Here is a 17998-nt window from a genome sequence, read left to right as displayed (position 1 = left end):
GCCCACGCACATGCGAGGTGGATGAAACAGGAGTCAGATTTCCCTTCTATTGCCACTTTAAAAACGACCTTGACCAGTATAAGGTCGGGTTCCCATAGCGTACCTATGTCTTGGCGTGCTTCTAGACTCGCTAAAACTCACAATAGACCAGTCACGTCCGAACATAATGGATAGACAAGATATAGCGAACTCGTACATTTTTTTCATACATATTTAACACTAGAATTAACTCTGTTTTATTTCGCCCATCTTTTTCTGAAACATCCTGTATGACAATAAAATAGCGTCGAAAGGAGCTTGAAATTCCATAATGGAGAATTGCAATTCATCGTGTATCCTCGACTCCATAGATTCTCATTGCCTAGAGAAACTTCCAAATAAATTCCTGTCTCATTCCAGTCCTATTGGATCGAACAATTCGATTATGTCTGACCTGAGAAATAACGTTCTCAGTGGTAACATCACTTATTATGTATCCGAAATTGAACACTTTCCAAATACTGTATCAATAATTCATTTATACCCGAGCAATGAAACACGCGTGTGTTTCGCATGAAATATAAAATTATCGGTAGAAATGCCTCCAGAAAGGTGCTAATATAAATTCATTTAAAGGAATAGTAGCATTAGCTTTATTTCTACACTTAAGTCTAGTTTTTAGCTTTAAACTTAACGTCGCGGTCCAAAATTAGTCGCGTGTATAATATTTCTTTAAATTATATTGTGCAACATTTCTGAACTTACACAAATCCGTACACAAAAAATACCGAATATTTATCTGAAACTGTCCTCTACCTTATTGTGCGCCTTTAATAAATCCATATCTAAATATTAATGTTCGAAAATGATTTCATTTCATTGACAAAACACTCGATTGTGGCGATTACTGATACAATTGTACCAATGAGATGTATTTATTTGTGACATGAATAAAGGTTGCATTTAAAATCCTATTAGATTTTTCAAATGACACTGATTCTCGTTTACTTTACGATACTTCTCGCCGTTCTGATAATTTGAAATTAAAAAAAACAAGTATTTCGATCAATTCTACGCTTCTGACTGGAGGACGAGCCAAACTTTAACATTCTAGAATGCAAATTGCAAATACCAGCAATTTTTGAAAATAAGGTATTAAAATTTCAATGTTTGTGTACTTCGAACTGACAAAAAAATATAATACTAAAAAATATATTTTTTGTGTTATCTTGCACGTCAGTTCGAATAACATTGTTTCAGGAAAAATATATTTAAAGTTTCAGAATTATTATATTACAATATTCCGTGCATATTTGCTTCGAAGTCACGTACCACACTCATTACCAGTAATTTAAAAAAAATCACTTTCGGTGAACGTTTTTGTGACCGTACTGAGGAATGGAAAAAAAGAAATCTCGATTTTTTTGTATCGTTACACTGGCATGACCTCTTAAATGTAGTAGGAACTGTGAGATGTCTAGGCACGGTAGACGTTGGCTGTTTCTCGCTCCTTCTTCACGGCTGTTAGAAATAGGCAACGGAGGAAAAGGTAAAAAAAGGTGGAAAGGTAACGGGGTGGGGCAGAGAGGAAGAGGAAGTTACTAGAACGGAAGGGGGGCATCGTAAAATAGGCAGCACTAACGGTGAGAAAGCAAGAGGAAAGCCAGGTAAAACACGAGAACTACTGCCACTACTGGTGTAAACTGCTAACCGTGGAACAATTCCCGACGGTGGTTGGGAAAAAATATGGCCAGACTTTTGCATTACCACATATACGGGGTGTTTCGTAACGCACAAAACCGCAACGTGTGAAAAAAAGGTTCATTTAGAAATGCATTTACGCATACAAACGATGTCGAAAGGTGCGTGAAATTAGACACAGTTAGTTGTATACCTCAATCGAAAACTGATAAATAACGAAAGTAAAAGGGATTAGTCATATTGTGAAATACGCGATTTAACCAACTTGGCTACACCGATGTTATCTTCGGTCTTTCAGATTACATCTTACTGTTTACATCTGAATTGTTTTTGTAGGATGGAGAAAATTAAATATTTGGATTCATTAATGAAAACTATATGGTATTACGAATCTGTAAATTCAATCAAGTTTCTATGCCATCGTATATTGCATACTCCTGTATACAAATAGTATGGACCCTTAAAGTGAGCATTTTGTTGATCATACATTTTTCACGAGCGTTATTATTTCCATAATTTACGCTTTAGGCAACAATTATTAAGTAGCACATTCTGTCAGTTACAGTTCTGATCAAGAACTGGTTTAAAGCAAATGCCTAGAAGTTCACCTCGTGTTGCGCATTCCGAAATGCGTTTCTAATGCAATGCATTATGCATAGCACATATAAAATTTGTAAAAGTCTTCGAACACTGATAATGTTATTTACAGGTCCATGTCTCTGACTATTTATTAGTGAATTTTTGTTGATTGTACTGATTTCAGATATTTTAGTGATGATTGATAATTTCCTTTTTTCCTTTTTTCATTATTTATTGTTATAATGTCCAAGTAATAAGCTTTCGTGTTCTTCAATTTTCGTAAGCACGCACAAATTTAGTTTGCTTTGATTCTTCACGTGTACTCTATATGTACATATATGTATTTATAAAACACATTGTAATCGCGTAATTTGTCGATCGAAAGTTCTACAACAGCAAACTTTTCCAAGAACGTGGAAAACCGCTGCGCTGTGCCGACTTGCGTTGCGGTAATCAAAGCGAAATCGGAATACCGAAGATACGATGAGTAATCATCGTGGAGACGGGAATTTATGCTAAGCGGAACAGTTTCGACGCTAATCAGAGCGTTGCTATGTAGTTGTCCGTGTTTTTTCTTCGTGTTTTTCGTTCACTTCTTTCCCGATCCTTCTGTCGGTTTACTTTCTTTCTCACTTCTTAATTTCGATCTGAAAGTACTATCTCGAAAACCAGAGGAGATACATAAAAACTTCTAATGGACGAGGTTTGCGGTTTTTTATGTAGAATAATATGATGCTAACAAATTGTCCAAAATATAATTTGTTTATAACAAAAAAATTTCGAAACGAAACTTTGAGGGGTGGTTTCACCCTTTAAAGTCACGTCTCAGCCGATAAAAAAAATACGTATCCCTTATTTTTGACTGCTTAACAGACATACGAAGTTTCATGAAAATCGAAAGGGGACACTTCCGTGCCTTCCCATGTGAGACGAGTGGTTTATAGTTAAGGGTTAAGGGGCTATGCTAGTGTCACGGCTATATAATAAGGCAATTTTTTGGAATTTTTTAAAGAAAAACTGTTGAACTTATTAATTTGAATAATATTTATAAAGTAAGAACAATGTATTTTTTACAAATTACAGTTCGTTTGTGAGAGCGACTTAACGAAATTTCCTTTCCACGGTGGCCATAGTAGACCCTTGTGGTTGTGTGAAATAAAAAAAAACAAATTTAATTTGTATGTGTGTGGCTATAACCCGTACCAGAATAATTTAAAAAATTTGAGAAATAAAAAAATGGCGCTTTCCCAAACAAAAAGTTAAATTTATTTGCATAAAAATGGCTGGTTTTTTAACCCGCCAATTTGTAATTTTGAATATAAGTACGGATTAGAATGACACATCTGATGAACAAATATGCCAAATTTGAACATAAATCGGTCAATTAGTTTTTAAATTATCATGGCCGCCGATTAATAAACCTAAAAACAGTTGATACAATACGCATCAGACGCTAGAGTCATAGGCTGATCTTCATCCCGTTCATTTACCCGCAAGCCCCTCTCTTGCATCTTATTTGGCGCAATCCCCGTGATATCGAGCGAAACACTATAATCCTGTTGCGCAGGTCCGAGGAACACGCCGAGGAGTATCGCGGCTAGACGCGACGCGAGGCGACGCTGCACGGTGGCGGTCTCGCTCATTCCACAGATCGCCTCGCGCCGGTTACATGGCGATCCAGACAGTGATCGTCGCGAAACTGTCTGCCTTTTGAATATTCGCGTCGTCACGTGTCGTCTCCGAACACTTTCTCCCGATTTTCCCAGCAATCACACGCAGGACTCTGTTTAATCTTCGGGGGGATGCGATTGGTACGCATCATTTGGACACTGCATTGCGCAAACTGCACCGTGGAGTTGAATGCATTATTTCAATCTGTGCCGCACGTCCGCGTTTTCAATCCACGTTTTCGATCCACGTTTTGTGTCTCGTCAAACTAGTTCGAAACAAGGGTTAACCTACCCCCTCTCGCGAACCGCTAGAGGTTCGTTAATTAGCCTGGTAGATGGATATAGGATTTTCGATAACAAAGAATTGAAGTTTTAACCGATGATGATACTTGAGACCGTGGTAACCGAACTTATCAACTTTCCACTGATATCCCGATTGTAGTATTTTTTTTTTGTATTTTTCAGTTGTTTACATTTTTATAGAATGTGCCATGTGATTTCGATCGATTTGTTATCAAGTTAGTTCCTCGAACTGGTGTTTACATATGTCCGTACTTCTACATATTCGTTAAAACAACTGATTGACAATATTGTTGATATTAAATACCAGTTATATGCGTGTCTGTTTAAATTATTACATGTAAATAAAACAGGTTAAAGAATAATATTTTCGAGACCTAATTCGTTATGAGTACCTTGATTAAAATAGATTCAGGCGCTGCTATTTGAGAATTAACCTTAAGAATTAGACAGACTAACAAGCCTAAACCATTTCAAAGGAATTATTTATTGCCATATGCGTGTTCAAGATTGATGTTCGAAAATCGAATTCGGTCTGCTGAGCATCTTACAAAAAAAGACTCACTCAACGAAACTAAAAGTATATTCAACATATTGGTGAAATTTTTGCAGTGAAAGTGAAACAGGACTCTATTTAATACGGAGTACGTACTTTAATCCTTTCGACCGGGTGTCCATGCACTGTACAGGTGCACGCGGCGTCGCTACCGGTACCACATCGTTCCGCCAGTGTTTACGTTCCTCTGTTTACATTCTGTTTACAAGTTTGTCCAATAAGACACATCAATCAAGTGTAACATAGTTGTTTTGATGTAATTGATACGTATTTGATGGAGTTTTTTTGACAAATTTAACACATTTCTATACATATGCTGACAAGACACCTATGAAATAAGGAGGCTTCCCAAAATTAGGAGTGAAAGGTGGGGAAGGGGGAGCAATTTACAATTGAGAATAATTGAATTGAACCATGCATGATAGGGGGTGTGACAGTAAAGTTTCAGGGACAATTTAAAAATAAACAGATGTAAAGTCATCGCCTTCAACGTTGTCCCCTTGAAACTGTAGGTACACATGCGTTCCAGCGTCGGATCCATTGATCGTAACATTTCTGGCATTCACTTTCTGATATCTGTTTTAATACCCGCGTTGCATTACGAGGCGTGACAGCAAAGTTTCAAGAATAATTTTATTTCCGTCAAAGTAACTGCTTATATTGTTGCCACTTTAATGGAGACGAAATATTTGTCGAAACTTTATTGTCACACTCTGTAATATAACGCGAATATTGAAACAGATACCGCTATGGTTTTTTAGAGAAATTTTGTCATTATTTACTGGCAATTTGCTTGAAAATTGCATACAACTGGTTAACAGTGTATATCGAGCGCAACGTTAAAACTATAAACGAATTATAAATAATTATCACTCTTTTATTTAGCACTTCTTGCAGCACCGAGCAAAGATGCACGTAATACTTTATTAAGTTCGATTAAGTTCGATGAAAAACAGAAAGTAACACATTATCGTCCATGTTTATTCCAAGTAGGAACAATTAGTAACACATCGGCACATTACCAACTCTATTTAAAAAAGACGATACTCGACGAATTTTGTAAAATTCACGGTACCACTGGTTTGGTGATACACTGTGTAACACAGTTGTTCTTTCAAATACACAGATTACCCAAAAGCACCAGCTGGTAGTAAATTAAATGATCTAAGAACTAGTTGTCAGTGAATGGCGTTAATGTCAGTCAGGATGCAATGCCTTGGAATTACCCGATGCAGTTAGTTGATTATAATGGCATCGTCGATGTTGTCGACATCGGGGGCATCGAAGGGTGCGAAAAGACGGACAGTTTTGTCCGCACGACCTGGGGTCATTAATGACAGTGTAAACGTAGAAACTGTGAATGAACTCGTTACGAGTGTGAACGGTAAGGAGGCCCGAGACTCGGGCTTGTCCTCCGACAGTTCGACACCGACAGCGGGATCACCTGTGCCGAGGCAACGTAAAACTAGCAGCAATCCAATTAATATCGTTCATTCTTCCTCCATACCTCGGGCCATCGTTCATACCACAAGGTATTTTCATTACTGTAGCACAGGCATGTTCAACACGTTCCTCGCACGAACTGTTTCCGGTTAGAGAAAGACAGAGACCGACCAATGACAAGGAGTACATCTTGCACTGACGCAGTGTTTGGTACACGCGAACTATCGAAACGTAAGTTTGGCATACATAGATGAAGATATGTTTTGATAACGAACCGACAAATCGGTGCAAACTAATGTACAAACGCTTCCAAAGGTCAGCGTTTCAACCAAATGAAATCGTTTGCAAAGTTGTACCCTCGCGGGCAAACTCGGTTTATGTTAGGGGAAAAAGTGACATAGGAGAAGGGCCTTCTACTACTTGGTAAAGTTATTTCAAGTACTGAAATAAATGTTAAGTCGAATGTTAATTTGGCATAAATTTAAATAATTCCCAAAAAGTGGCGTAGGGAAAAGGTCTTCTACCATTTGAATTCGGAAGTTTCTGAAATTTATGCCAAATTACCGTGCATTTTAACATTTATTTCAGTACTTGAAATAAATTTACCAAATGGTAGGATATGAATCCTACGTCACTTTTTCTCCTAGTGGAAGTCGAGGAAGCTGAGTTTGCTCGTGAGTGTACCTACAACCCTATAATACACTGCCTCGATAACCGAACACCATGATTTTATGGGATCAATGCTGTATTCAGACTACGAATGTCCACAGAAATGTGCATTTTTATAGAATAAAACAATTCTAGAATCTAGAATAGTATCTGGAATAATGAAAGTTTATACAATGTGCATTATCTCTTCTGTACTGTTATATGACTTTTGCTCTTAGTACTGTCCACGAGGTATGATTATTCTTATTCGCGAAGAGCGCAGTTGGACGTGTCTGGTTTAGAACGATAAGCGACTATTTTCACACACGTACAAAACCAATTGAATAGACCGTCATTTCAAATCGCAGACCAATAAAATTATTGATCGAAACGTCAAAAACGAGGTTATTTTGCTTTTTATTCCAGGCACGAATGTGATAAAACGAATAAGATATGGCGGAGTAGGTCTGTAACTGATTCGCCACGTTTTGGAGACGGCACGCGAAACCGTCAGTTCTCGAGTCCTTTAAGAACGTCAAGAAACGTAAGTAAATTGTAGATTTGTCAACTATTGTAAATAGAACATATGATGTAAAGATGCAGAATATATTCTGTTTCCTATACAAATATATCGTTCTAATTCGAGTCAATTTTGTTCAGGTCCAGTCGCCAATTATCGACAATATAAATGAGCCTGATACTCGAATCGATGGAGATATGTATACAGACATGTTTCAAGACATTGTTTCTATAAAAACAATGCTCCTGAAATTGCGACGACTGCTTCAGGAGGTACATTGATTAATCAGACATTTCTAAGTTTCCCTAAGCATACCCTGTTCGTAATTAAATGTTTCGTTTGTTATAAAACACCTTTTCTTTGTTCATGTCACACAAATATTAACAGTTATTAACACGCTGTTTTGTTTATTTTTTTCATTATTATCACCAACCATGATTTAACATTCAAGTCAGAAGAGAACGGTTTGACGAGGGTACGTTATACTTTTGTTTTCTTAGTATACTCATTTTTATGTTGCATTGCACTGTTAACATCTGTGGCCTACATTGAATAACACTTAATGTGCTCTGTTGCATCCACAGGTTGAAACTCTCACCCCATTCGATAATAATGTAAAGGTAGCTATTTTAATTATCTTCTAAAAAATATAAATAAAATGAAATTAAAGGTGGAAGGATGAGTAAAACTCGATGCAAAGTTCACTCTAATCATATGTATCAAATATTACAGAATGGTCTCTTCTACAATCTGAATGAAGGGAATACAACGGATGTTAGTACTTCCCCAGGAAGCGGAGACAGCAGTATCGCGGACGAATTGGCCGATTTACGCAGGCAGGTTGTCTTCTTACAAGGCCAAGTGGAAGACAAAGACCGAACTATACAATTACTACAGGTAAATTGAATGATTCCAACACATTACTGTTAAACTGATAGTGAAGATTTTATTAATTTATAACACGTATACTTGCCTGAAAACCACTTCTGGTACACACATTCTTTTCGTACACTTTGCATAACTTTTTACAAGTTAGCGTCGCGTTTTTTCCTTTTCTGGAATAAAATAGCAAAATATACCGAAAATGCTCGTTTTGGATGTCCATCTTTAAAATTATACGAAAATTATAAAACAAACCCAATCTTCAAACTTTTTAGTTTAAATATACGATAAAATGTCAGCTATCGAATAACTATGAGCTTTCAGGATTTTAACTGAAGTTAGTTGCGTTTCCGAGTGCCTGAAGACAACTATCGCCAAAAACCGCACGAATTTTTTAATCAATTTTCTGCTTTACAGTTTCAAATGTCAAAGCTTCAAGGACCTAACAGCGTCAGAAGACAAAATTGTACTTCCACGGACAATTGTAATGCTGCGACACAAACTGACAAGGTGCCTTTATAATTTAATATTTCGTAACTACTATATTCCTTAGTAAGAGAAACTTAATAAACAGAGAGTTATCTTTGAATGTTCTCCTTTCATCTTGCTATTTACCTTTGTTTTGAAAATGTTTTGAATAATCATCACAAAGTTATTATTGGTTTTCGCTTCCTGGCAAAACTACACACGTAAAACAACACCAATCAGTTACTGCACTAGTGATTAAATTATTGAAAGCAATATTACTATAGTTTATTTAACGAGTTGGCTCAGTGTAAACAAACTTAACAAACATAATATCCGCGTGCTAAGCACTCGATAGATGGTCTCTCTATTTCTCTTTCTCAAGACTGTGAAGCCAACCCTCTCCCACCAAAATGGTCATCGCATGCGTTTGTTTACAGCTAATGACTCAACTCGTTGAATGTACAATATGTAGTTACTTCACTCAATACTCCATAGTTTTACCCATCATACATGTACACATAATTGTCAATCTACTATAATTTTGTATTATTTTATTACTCGTCCCACGTTATTTATTTATAATCTTTTTAATTATGGGCACAGACACGCCCAGGGTCAGCAGGGTCACTCCTACAAACACTACCTAGGGACGGTGTTATGGGGCCTCTAGTTAGGTGAGACTTTTCATTTGATCTCACTTCTACACTCTGTTGAATTGTATAATTTTATTTTCGATACTGAGAACGAAAAAACAGCGTTACTATTGTTTTAGAAAAAGTCTTGGAAGATATTTTTATGTTAATTCATTTGAAATAGTAATGTATCTTATCGACAGTGGAAACTATGTTCTTAATAATATTTAATTGCAACTAATCGCTAGTATTATTATTTGTAACAGTACAAAGAGTTTACATACTTGATATCGCTTTTAACGAATCTTAACGGTACATAAAAAATATTTTCTGTTCATTTCATCGTAAATACTTGTCACGAATAACTTGTTGTTTTTGCTGCTCTGGTCATTTACCTTTCTTCGGTGATTCCATGCGAAACAGCTTCAGGATCGGGAAGGTAGAGTCCGTCAGTGTGTGTGATTTAATATTGGGATACTTACTCCTTTCTGCATTAAATGCTCTCATATTCATGCATCTTTTCTATATCAAGATCACTTATTTCATTATTCAATACTAATGCTTCTGATTCCTTTTGCATGCTAGATCAATCTTTTTCTCTATGTATTTTTCTTTTCGCTAATTGGTTTAATCATTTTTACTACTTAAAGAACGTATGTAATAGTAAGACATTATTCTGATAGAAAATTCAGCAATATAACAATCTGCTGTTACACTCGGGATTTGTGATCGAATCTTACAACGTTAACTACTACTTTAGTGATTATTGTATAAGATGCCACGAAACTTCATCGTACATCGTTCTTCGTACAATTTTGAATTACTACAGCTTACTACGTCATTATATGTAAAATGATTAAATATTAACAATGTATTAAATGTATTAATATGTTCCTTTTACCATAGACAACAAATGTAATTACACAAATATAGAATCTTATGTAATCGCTTAAAAAAGAAGTAATACATTTGTATACAGGATTTATAACTAAAATATTTTTATTTAATTGCAAATCTTAGCAAAAATATATTAACTGATAAGACTTCGTGTTTTACATGTTTAAGATGCAACTTTAATTAATTGAATAATATACATACTCTGTATACATTAAAATGCCGAATTTGCTTCAAAAGTGTTTCCGTGGAATTCTAATTTTCTTAGCACATGATTTTCCTAGCATGTAGTATGAATAGATAAATCTGTATGATCGGTTAAAAATATAAAGTAAATAGTTTCTTTTCCTGAATTATCGTTTTGAGAGTATAATGGATTTACAATTTACAATATTTCATGCTGCCTTTGATAGCCATGTACGGTAAGTTCATTGCTTATATGTTGTTTCAAGTCTTTAGAAACTGTATGGATTAGTCTTTTTTTAATATCAGAAACATTTTCATACCAACCACCCACTAATAAGAAATTAATTACGAGGGTGCAAAATGTGTCTCGGATACTGTTGGTGCTAGGCCAAAAATGTAAATTGCAAAATTGTATGCTTTTGAACAACGAATCCGTCTACGTAAATAATTTTTAAAAAATATATTGGAAATTCACACATTTTTGTAGATTATTCTTATAAGGTGTACTCCATTTTTGCACAAATTTGTATGTGTAAACTATAGATCATGATACAACGGACGGATACATTGGGTGGTCCCTCGTTAGATTTAAGAGTAATGTTAATGTAAAAACAGGTGGTTATGGCCACTACGAAGCACATTAATGCATGAATAGATTTTAATTCATAAAAATTTCCCAAATACGTTGCCTATCTTAAATTGTACAGTAGAAATTGTGAAATTCCATATTTCAATAAATAATGCATCCGTTTCATATGTTAGAAATGTTTTCAATTTGATTTGTAGCTGGAGTGACTCGTGGAACCGGTTGGACTGATTTCTCAACAATTGGATTTGGACACCCGCAACTAGCAGGCGCTATGAGTAGAAGACGCTATTAAGGTGCCCAACTGAAATCCACCAATTACAACCTTATAGGCAATAGACGACTTTTTAGTAGCGACAAAACACATTTACATCAGGGATACGTAATAGCGGCTGTCAGTGTTACGCACACGACATCCTGAGATAATCCCTACTCTCATATAACTATTTACTCTTGCCGTTGCTCTCGGACAACAGAAGACGCTTGCTTGTCTCGCAAGGAGAGGGCCCCGACATTGGATCGCCGGTTTTAAAATAAAAACTTTGATTCTTTTGGTTGCATTTTTACAGTTGTTATTATTATTACTACTAATTATTCTTATCTGTTCACTGAGAATTTTTCCGAATTCGTAAAATTAACGAAGGGACAGTACACAGCCGCAAGCGTGCAACATAAATAGTAACATTTTAAATTTGATATTATTTTAATCGAAAAAAAAAAGTTTGAAACAATCACTTTTTTGAAAAGAAAACCTTGTTATTTGTGTTTCAAATAAACAAAATGGCCGAAAACGTGTCAACCAGTAGGTCTTGGTTTTCAGTGAAAACCTTCGGATAAAAGGTACAAATAAAAGATGAAAATGTCATCGACGCTAGGAGTAAAACACACCGAATAAAAAAAGTATCTTTTATTCGTCGGATAATTCTCGTCGAATAAATTTATTCAATCGACGCTCGTCGAATAAAAATACTTTTTTTATTCAAGCTTCGAATAACGAATAAAGATAAAGTGTCTTTTATTCGAACAGTTATTTAAATAATTTTTTATCTAGGTAATGCCCATCTCTGGTTTTCAGTGTTTTCACCATGATCACTTACTCTCAAGAATCTCAAGTTACGGTTTTGTAACCGTTTTATACAATTTTTCACTTGTCTATAAAAATAGAGGTCGTACGGTTTGGACGAGAAAAGTATATTTTGGTTGTATTATTTTTAAAGTAGACGTTGAGAAAGAAACGTTCATGTGGTAACCCAGTTTTTATATAGTGTGCTAAATGCAAATTATTAATTTATATCGAATGTTTTTATAACAAGTAGCATCACAAAACTTGTATGAATAAATTAGGTACATACTGCTTATAAAGAAATTATTTTATGTACTAAAATGTATATGTCGATTTTTAAATGTTATCAATAAACGCAAGAAAGTGAGAAGAGGATCCTTGTATGGGACATATTTGAACATTATTATGGTAGAACGATGAAGGTTGCTTGCACGCTATGTCTGCAAATAGTCGGTCAATATAACTCCTATGTAAGTCACATTAACAACTTCAAAGCAAGTAACTTATAAATATTCGAGTAACTGACCTGACTATAATGGAAAGAGGGGGTGATTTGTGACGAGAGAGAGAGAGAGGGGGGGGGGAGAAGCCTATTACATGTTAAAATTTCATTAAAATCATTGTACCAAAATTGGGGCCCTCTTGTTATCAGACTGTAGCGACTGCGTGTGCGGTTAAGGTGCGCCACCGTCGCGTTAGGTTTAAGGATCCGATTACATGATATGTAGCCGCGAATTGCGAGTCCAACTTTAGTTAAGAAATACAGTAAAGTCTTGATAAAGGTTCGAAACTCAAGACCACTTGCGAATATTTATAGGAGTTTAGAAACCTGCGTATCGGTATGACAACACTAATGTAAAGATGAAAGTTTTTCGATTAAAATGATATCAAGCACGATATTATTAGAATCATATTAATTTCTTTCATGTTAACTTAATTACTTTCATCATCGCTTTTGATAAATCAAAAATGCTCCAAAGTATATCGTGTGTGGTCTCATTTTAATCAGAAAAACCTCACTATTATTTGGATAAAATTATCATTAACAAAGAACCAAAAATAAAAAAAATTTCATTACTCGCTTGACTAGTTTCAAGGAGAACCTGCCCAATATTGAGATAACACGGAAGACTTTAACGTGGGACTGTTTCCGAGCATTTATCAAGAATTCGCTGTAGCGTTATCTGGAATGACGCGTTCAAACTATCGAATTTTCCGTTGATTTTCCGATTTACAGAGTTTCCAAATTCTTCTTATTCCTTCGTAGAGTGCGGATGATTGCTGATTGTGTGTATTCATTGTGACACTTAGTTTTGTATGGCATTAGTTCGAATTATTTGGTTAAATACTTTTGTATTTTATTCCTGTATACATCATTGTAAATATTTGTATATATTACATTATTAACTCAAATGCAAACAGACTTATTATTATTATAGGATTAATCAGATATAATTTGAACACACCTAACCAGTGACGTCGGAAGACCCGTAGTCCAGACGTAGTATATTCATACAGTGAGCTACCTGCCTCGCTGCTTACACGGAGGGACACGATCTGGGCGGCTGCTTTTTTAACAACGCCATCTTGTATGTCTATTTTCCACCCTCCCAGGCCTGGCCAACATGTTGTTGGTAAAGACGAAACGGTCTTTACCGTCAGTCAGACCGTCCCCCCACTACTCAGTGTAATGTGCGAAGCTACGAGATGGCGTGTGGACGACAAAGCTGCAAGAAAATACGACACCTTAAAAAGCCTATGATTTTAGCGACCTCTACGTTTTGAGAACGGTGAATCTGCGGTGGGTAGTGACACTAAAATGGAAATGGGGTACGTAACCTCAGAAAACTGGGCCGCAAAAATATATTGGATGAAATGTTTACTCCTATATCTCATCTGTGCTCTGTCATAACGTACGCACAAACTGCTTCTTTGTCCTAAAATTTAAATCATACGTAGCGATCTCAAGACAGATGCGCGGTGGCTATGGAGAGGGAACACTCCCCTACGACAGAAGTGAGTAGGCCGGATAGGGGAGGGGCACAGAGTGGCTCACGAGCCACCCCCCTACACCCTGCGAGTGCTGATCAGTATATCCGGAATACCATGAATCGAAATCCGTTTTCCAACGACGATTATAACCCCACGATATCAGACAGATATCGCCGGGTTAGTCGCAAACCGTTCTTATGGCCGGGAAAGAAACGCCTACGCTGGATAGTTCTTATTCTTTTTCTTTGAACACGCGTTCGCGGTACGCGACAGACCAGCGTTAAAAATGCTACCCACTCTATTGCCACGTTATCTAGATGAATACGAGATCAAGATTCTTCCACTAAAAGCAAATTGAGGAGGCTCACCCAACAGACTACAGTTGTTGCCTTGTAACCTTGCTACCGTTCTTCTCTCGCTCGATCGGAATCCACGCCATTGCCTCGCTCGCCACATTTCGACTCGTGCTCATTCACTACCACGCACGCAATCGTTAGTTTCGACCAACGTAACTCAAGTGAATTTTCGCGTTTTCGCGACTACTGATAGGACACCAAGCCGGATTCAAACTGATTCAAACCGATCAAGTCAGATGACGTCACGGGGTCTCGGCGCCGGACGTTGGTATCTAGTCCTTATGAACTTCCGGCGACTGACGCTACGTGCTGCGATTGGATCCAACGCTACATACGGTGGAAACTCGATCGGCAGACTCGCGCTCTGATTGGTCGGGATTTTTCGTTTTTGCTAAGGAAAAAGTTATAGCCTGTGTAACCGTGTTACACGATTAAAGTGAGTATATAGAATAGTGTATTTTTTGAAACCTCTGTTTTTTGTATATATATATATATAACATGGCAATATATATAACACGGCAATTTTTAGGAACCTACCACTACCATGTTGTACGGAGGTTACTTATACATACATTTATATAAGCTCACGTTAAGGTTGACTACACTAACGGAAATCTTTTATTAAAAATTTCGTATTTTCATTCCTAATTATTTATTTTTAATATTATAACGTTTATATTTTTATTACGTTCATACATTTACATTTTAATGTGTTATACCATATTAAATACCATTAAAGGAGCAATCATATTAAAGATAAGAGGCTTAACATGTCTTGAACTATTTTATGGTCTATTTCTGAATATGAGACGAGTGTTGCTTATTAGAGATAAGTAATAATGAAAATGAAATCAAACTCTAGTAATAAAAAGATGTAGTGTATTTAGTTTTCTATTATTTGTAGTCAAAGATAATACAGTGTAGATGACTTGTTTCCACTTCAAAGATGTACATTTTTTTTACAGAGTATTAAAATGATATTAAAGAAAAAAGGTGATGATTGGAATGGACGAGTTATATGATAAAGACAGCAACAGTTGTATGCAACAGCTAAATAAAAATGGAGAGATATTACAGTATCTAGTCAAACGATGAACACAGTTGTCCACAATTAGCTATGATGATCTTCTTTGAAGTTTTGCCACTCTCTGATCCCATTGCCTCCAGCTGAAATAAGAAGTGTAGTCATTTTACTGTAAAAGTACGATTAAACAATAAAAAAATTCAAGAAAATATTGCATACCTTTTTAACAACATCCATTCCTTCAATAACTCTTCCAAATACAACATGCTTGCCATCGAGCCAGCTTGTCTTGTTGATGGTAATGAAGAATTGACTACCATTAGTGTGAGGACCAGCATTTGCCATAGATAGAATACCAGGTTCGGTATGCTTCAAAAGGAAGTTTTCGTCGTCAAATTTTCCACCATAAATGGATTTTCCACCAGTGCCATTATGATTAGTAAAATCGCCACCCTGACACATGAAATTTGGGATCACCCTGTGGAAAGTGCTTCCTTTGTAGCCAAAACCACATTCACCAGTACAAAGTGCTCGGAAGTTTTCTGCAGTCCTTGGAACCACATCTTTTCTTAACTGAAAATAATATTAATAATTTGAAATAATTACTACTTCATTTTATTCACAAAGTTCAGTTAATCAATCTGTGATACCTAATGAAGAAATTGTTACAGATTTCATAATTCGTATGAATTATTTATCTCTACTTTTACTGATAATAAATTATAAATACTTTATTAATAAAATCTAGTAACCTTGTGAAACAGATCATGCAGTACTAATATTTTCACTGAAGTAAATAAATTTTCTATTTATATATCATTATATATGTATACATTATTAATAACTTAACAGAAATGATTGAAAGTTTAATAATGAATTTTCTACCAGGTTAATTTATCTAACTTATGACAAAGAACATAGTCACATTATGTACATGATTCATTATTTGAAGTATTATTATTTTATATTTACATTTCACTTGGGTTTTAGAGGCAAAGTCTGTTGACAAAATGATACAGCAAATTGACAGCAAATTAGCAGCAAGTCTTGCAACACAACCCAGACTAACTAACCTAGGCCATGTTGCATGACTTGCTGTTAATCTACTGCCAATCTCCATACAAGTTGTTGATAGCAGATCTTGTATCAAAGTTGTAGCTATGTTGAATACGTAACATTATACCAGGCATTGGACAAAATTTGGCTTTGCAGGTTTAACTGAGTGAATACAAATTAAGGTAAACCAACTTACAAAATAATTAATTGTAATATAAGAAACTGTTAATCAAACAAGGTAATACTTTACTTGGATAATAATTTTTAAAACACATTATTCAAATAAAACACACTTGTAAATATCTATATAAATCTCTAGTTTACAACATTGTTTTATTGGAACTCTTTCGCCTTTTTGTTTTCACTCTTTTTTTTCAAATCTAGTAGAAAATAAGTATATACAAATATATTATTTTTATTTACAATGATATACCGAACTATTATAAAGACAAACGTGGAAAAAGCGTACAGTAATTGTTAATTCTGTATTTACACCTATCGACGATGCGTAATAAAACGTGTCAATGGCAGTGGAAAATTTTATGATTCATGAAAAAATCAAACGGGTCGATTAAAATAGTATATACATGTCATAGTAATTTTCTACGAGGGCCTATTAAGTTATAAAAAGTAAAAACTATACTCTGCTGGTAAAATAAAAATTTCCATCGAAAATAACGTGCAAACTCAGTAGTTTTCTAGGAATACAAACGGAAGTCTCGTAACCGGCTTCCAAGGAAATTCAAGATGGCCAGCCATGCCGGAGTTCTAACGACTATGTAATGAAGAAGTGAAAAACAGCTTAATTGGTGAATAGTTTCACTTACCTCCATCACGATCCGACCCACAGGCTTATCATTGGATTTCATATCAAAGAAGACCAGTGGCAAAGACGTCATTTTGGCAGAAACAGCTAACGTTCGTGCGAGCAAAGTAAAAGACGATCGTCCCGGTCGGGCGGTGGCTACCAAATGGCTCAAATGGCTGAAGGTCGAATCAATTGGCAGTCGACTGACCAGTTTCAACGCCATGTTCCAATGTTCTTGCTATGAAATCAATTTGAATCGACGCAATCTTACTTTCTACACATGTAATATAATCTCTATTTACTGTTTTGAATTATTAAATGTTATTTTCCGAGATTATTATATAACATATAGTGATTTTCAGTTTTGTATCGAGTGTATTGAATGGATAAACGTGCTTCCTCTTTTCGACCAATCGCGTTTCACCTTTGAGGTCGCCTAACGGAAAGAATTTTATTGGACATACAAGAAACAAATTCGCTCAAAGTAGAACCAAGAAGCTAGATGAAATATTTAAACTCTTTAATCCATGAATTTATTTTGTATAGTAAGAATTTTTTACTTTTCTGTTACAAATACTTCCCAAAGATTCCTAGAATTTATGCGATTTTGAAATACATTTATATAGGCTCACCTTAAGCTTGACTACAAGAACGG

General features: G+C 35.6%; 2 protein-coding genes across 6 annotated transcripts in view; one reads left to right on the top strand and one right to left on the bottom strand.

Moving 5' to 3' along the window:
• LOC107190283 overlaps positions 1-11573 on the top strand; it is a 31053-nt gene extending 19480 nt beyond the window's left edge. The window contains exons 5-14 of one of the 5 annotated variants that reach the window (XM_015579066.1): positions 7303-7420; positions 7537-7668; positions 7848-7871; positions 7981-8016; positions 8129-8293; positions 8696-8788; positions 9350-9420; positions 9802-9817; positions 10686-10694; positions 11245-11573. In XM_015579066.1, the coding sequence (XP_015434552.1) occupies positions 7303-7420; positions 7537-7668; positions 7848-7871; positions 7981-8016; positions 8129-8293; positions 8696-8788; positions 9350-9420; positions 9802-9817; positions 10686-10694; positions 11245-11253 (673 nt within the window). In that variant the 3' untranslated portion in view covers positions 11254-11573. The remainder of the gene's footprint in view (positions 1-7302; positions 7421-7536; positions 7669-7847; positions 7872-7980; positions 8017-8128; positions 8294-8695; positions 8789-9349; positions 9421-9801; positions 9818-10685; positions 10695-11244) is intronic. The other 4 variants (XM_015579069.1, XM_015579070.1, XM_015579068.1 and 1 more) reach the window with 4 other exon arrangements.
• Positions 11574-15312: 3739 nt separating this feature from the next.
• On the bottom strand, positions 15313-17721 carry LOC107190185 (peptidyl-prolyl cis-trans isomerase-like). Its single transcript, XM_015578940.1, has 3 exons — positions 17363-17721; positions 15699-16052; positions 15313-15622 (listed from the first exon to the last, which is right to left on the bottom strand). Exons 1-3 carry the CDS (start codon positions 17564-17566, stop codon positions 15536-15538), a joined length of 645 nt encoding a protein of 214 aa, XP_015434426.1. The 5' UTR covers positions 17567-17721; the 3' UTR covers positions 15313-15535.
• Positions 17722-17998: the final 277 nt, after the last annotated feature.

The sequence above is a fragment of the Dufourea novaeangliae genome, unplaced genomic scaffold (genome assembly GCF_001272555.1).
Source record: "Dufourea novaeangliae isolate 0120121106 unplaced genomic scaffold, ASM127255v1 scaffold168, whole genome shotgun sequence".
Classification (NCBI taxonomy): domain Eukaryota; kingdom Metazoa; phylum Arthropoda; class Insecta; order Hymenoptera; family Halictidae; genus Dufourea; species Dufourea novaeangliae.
The sequence above is the reverse complement of the archived record's forward strand: the minus strand, read 5'-3'. Positions and strand labels throughout refer to the sequence as shown.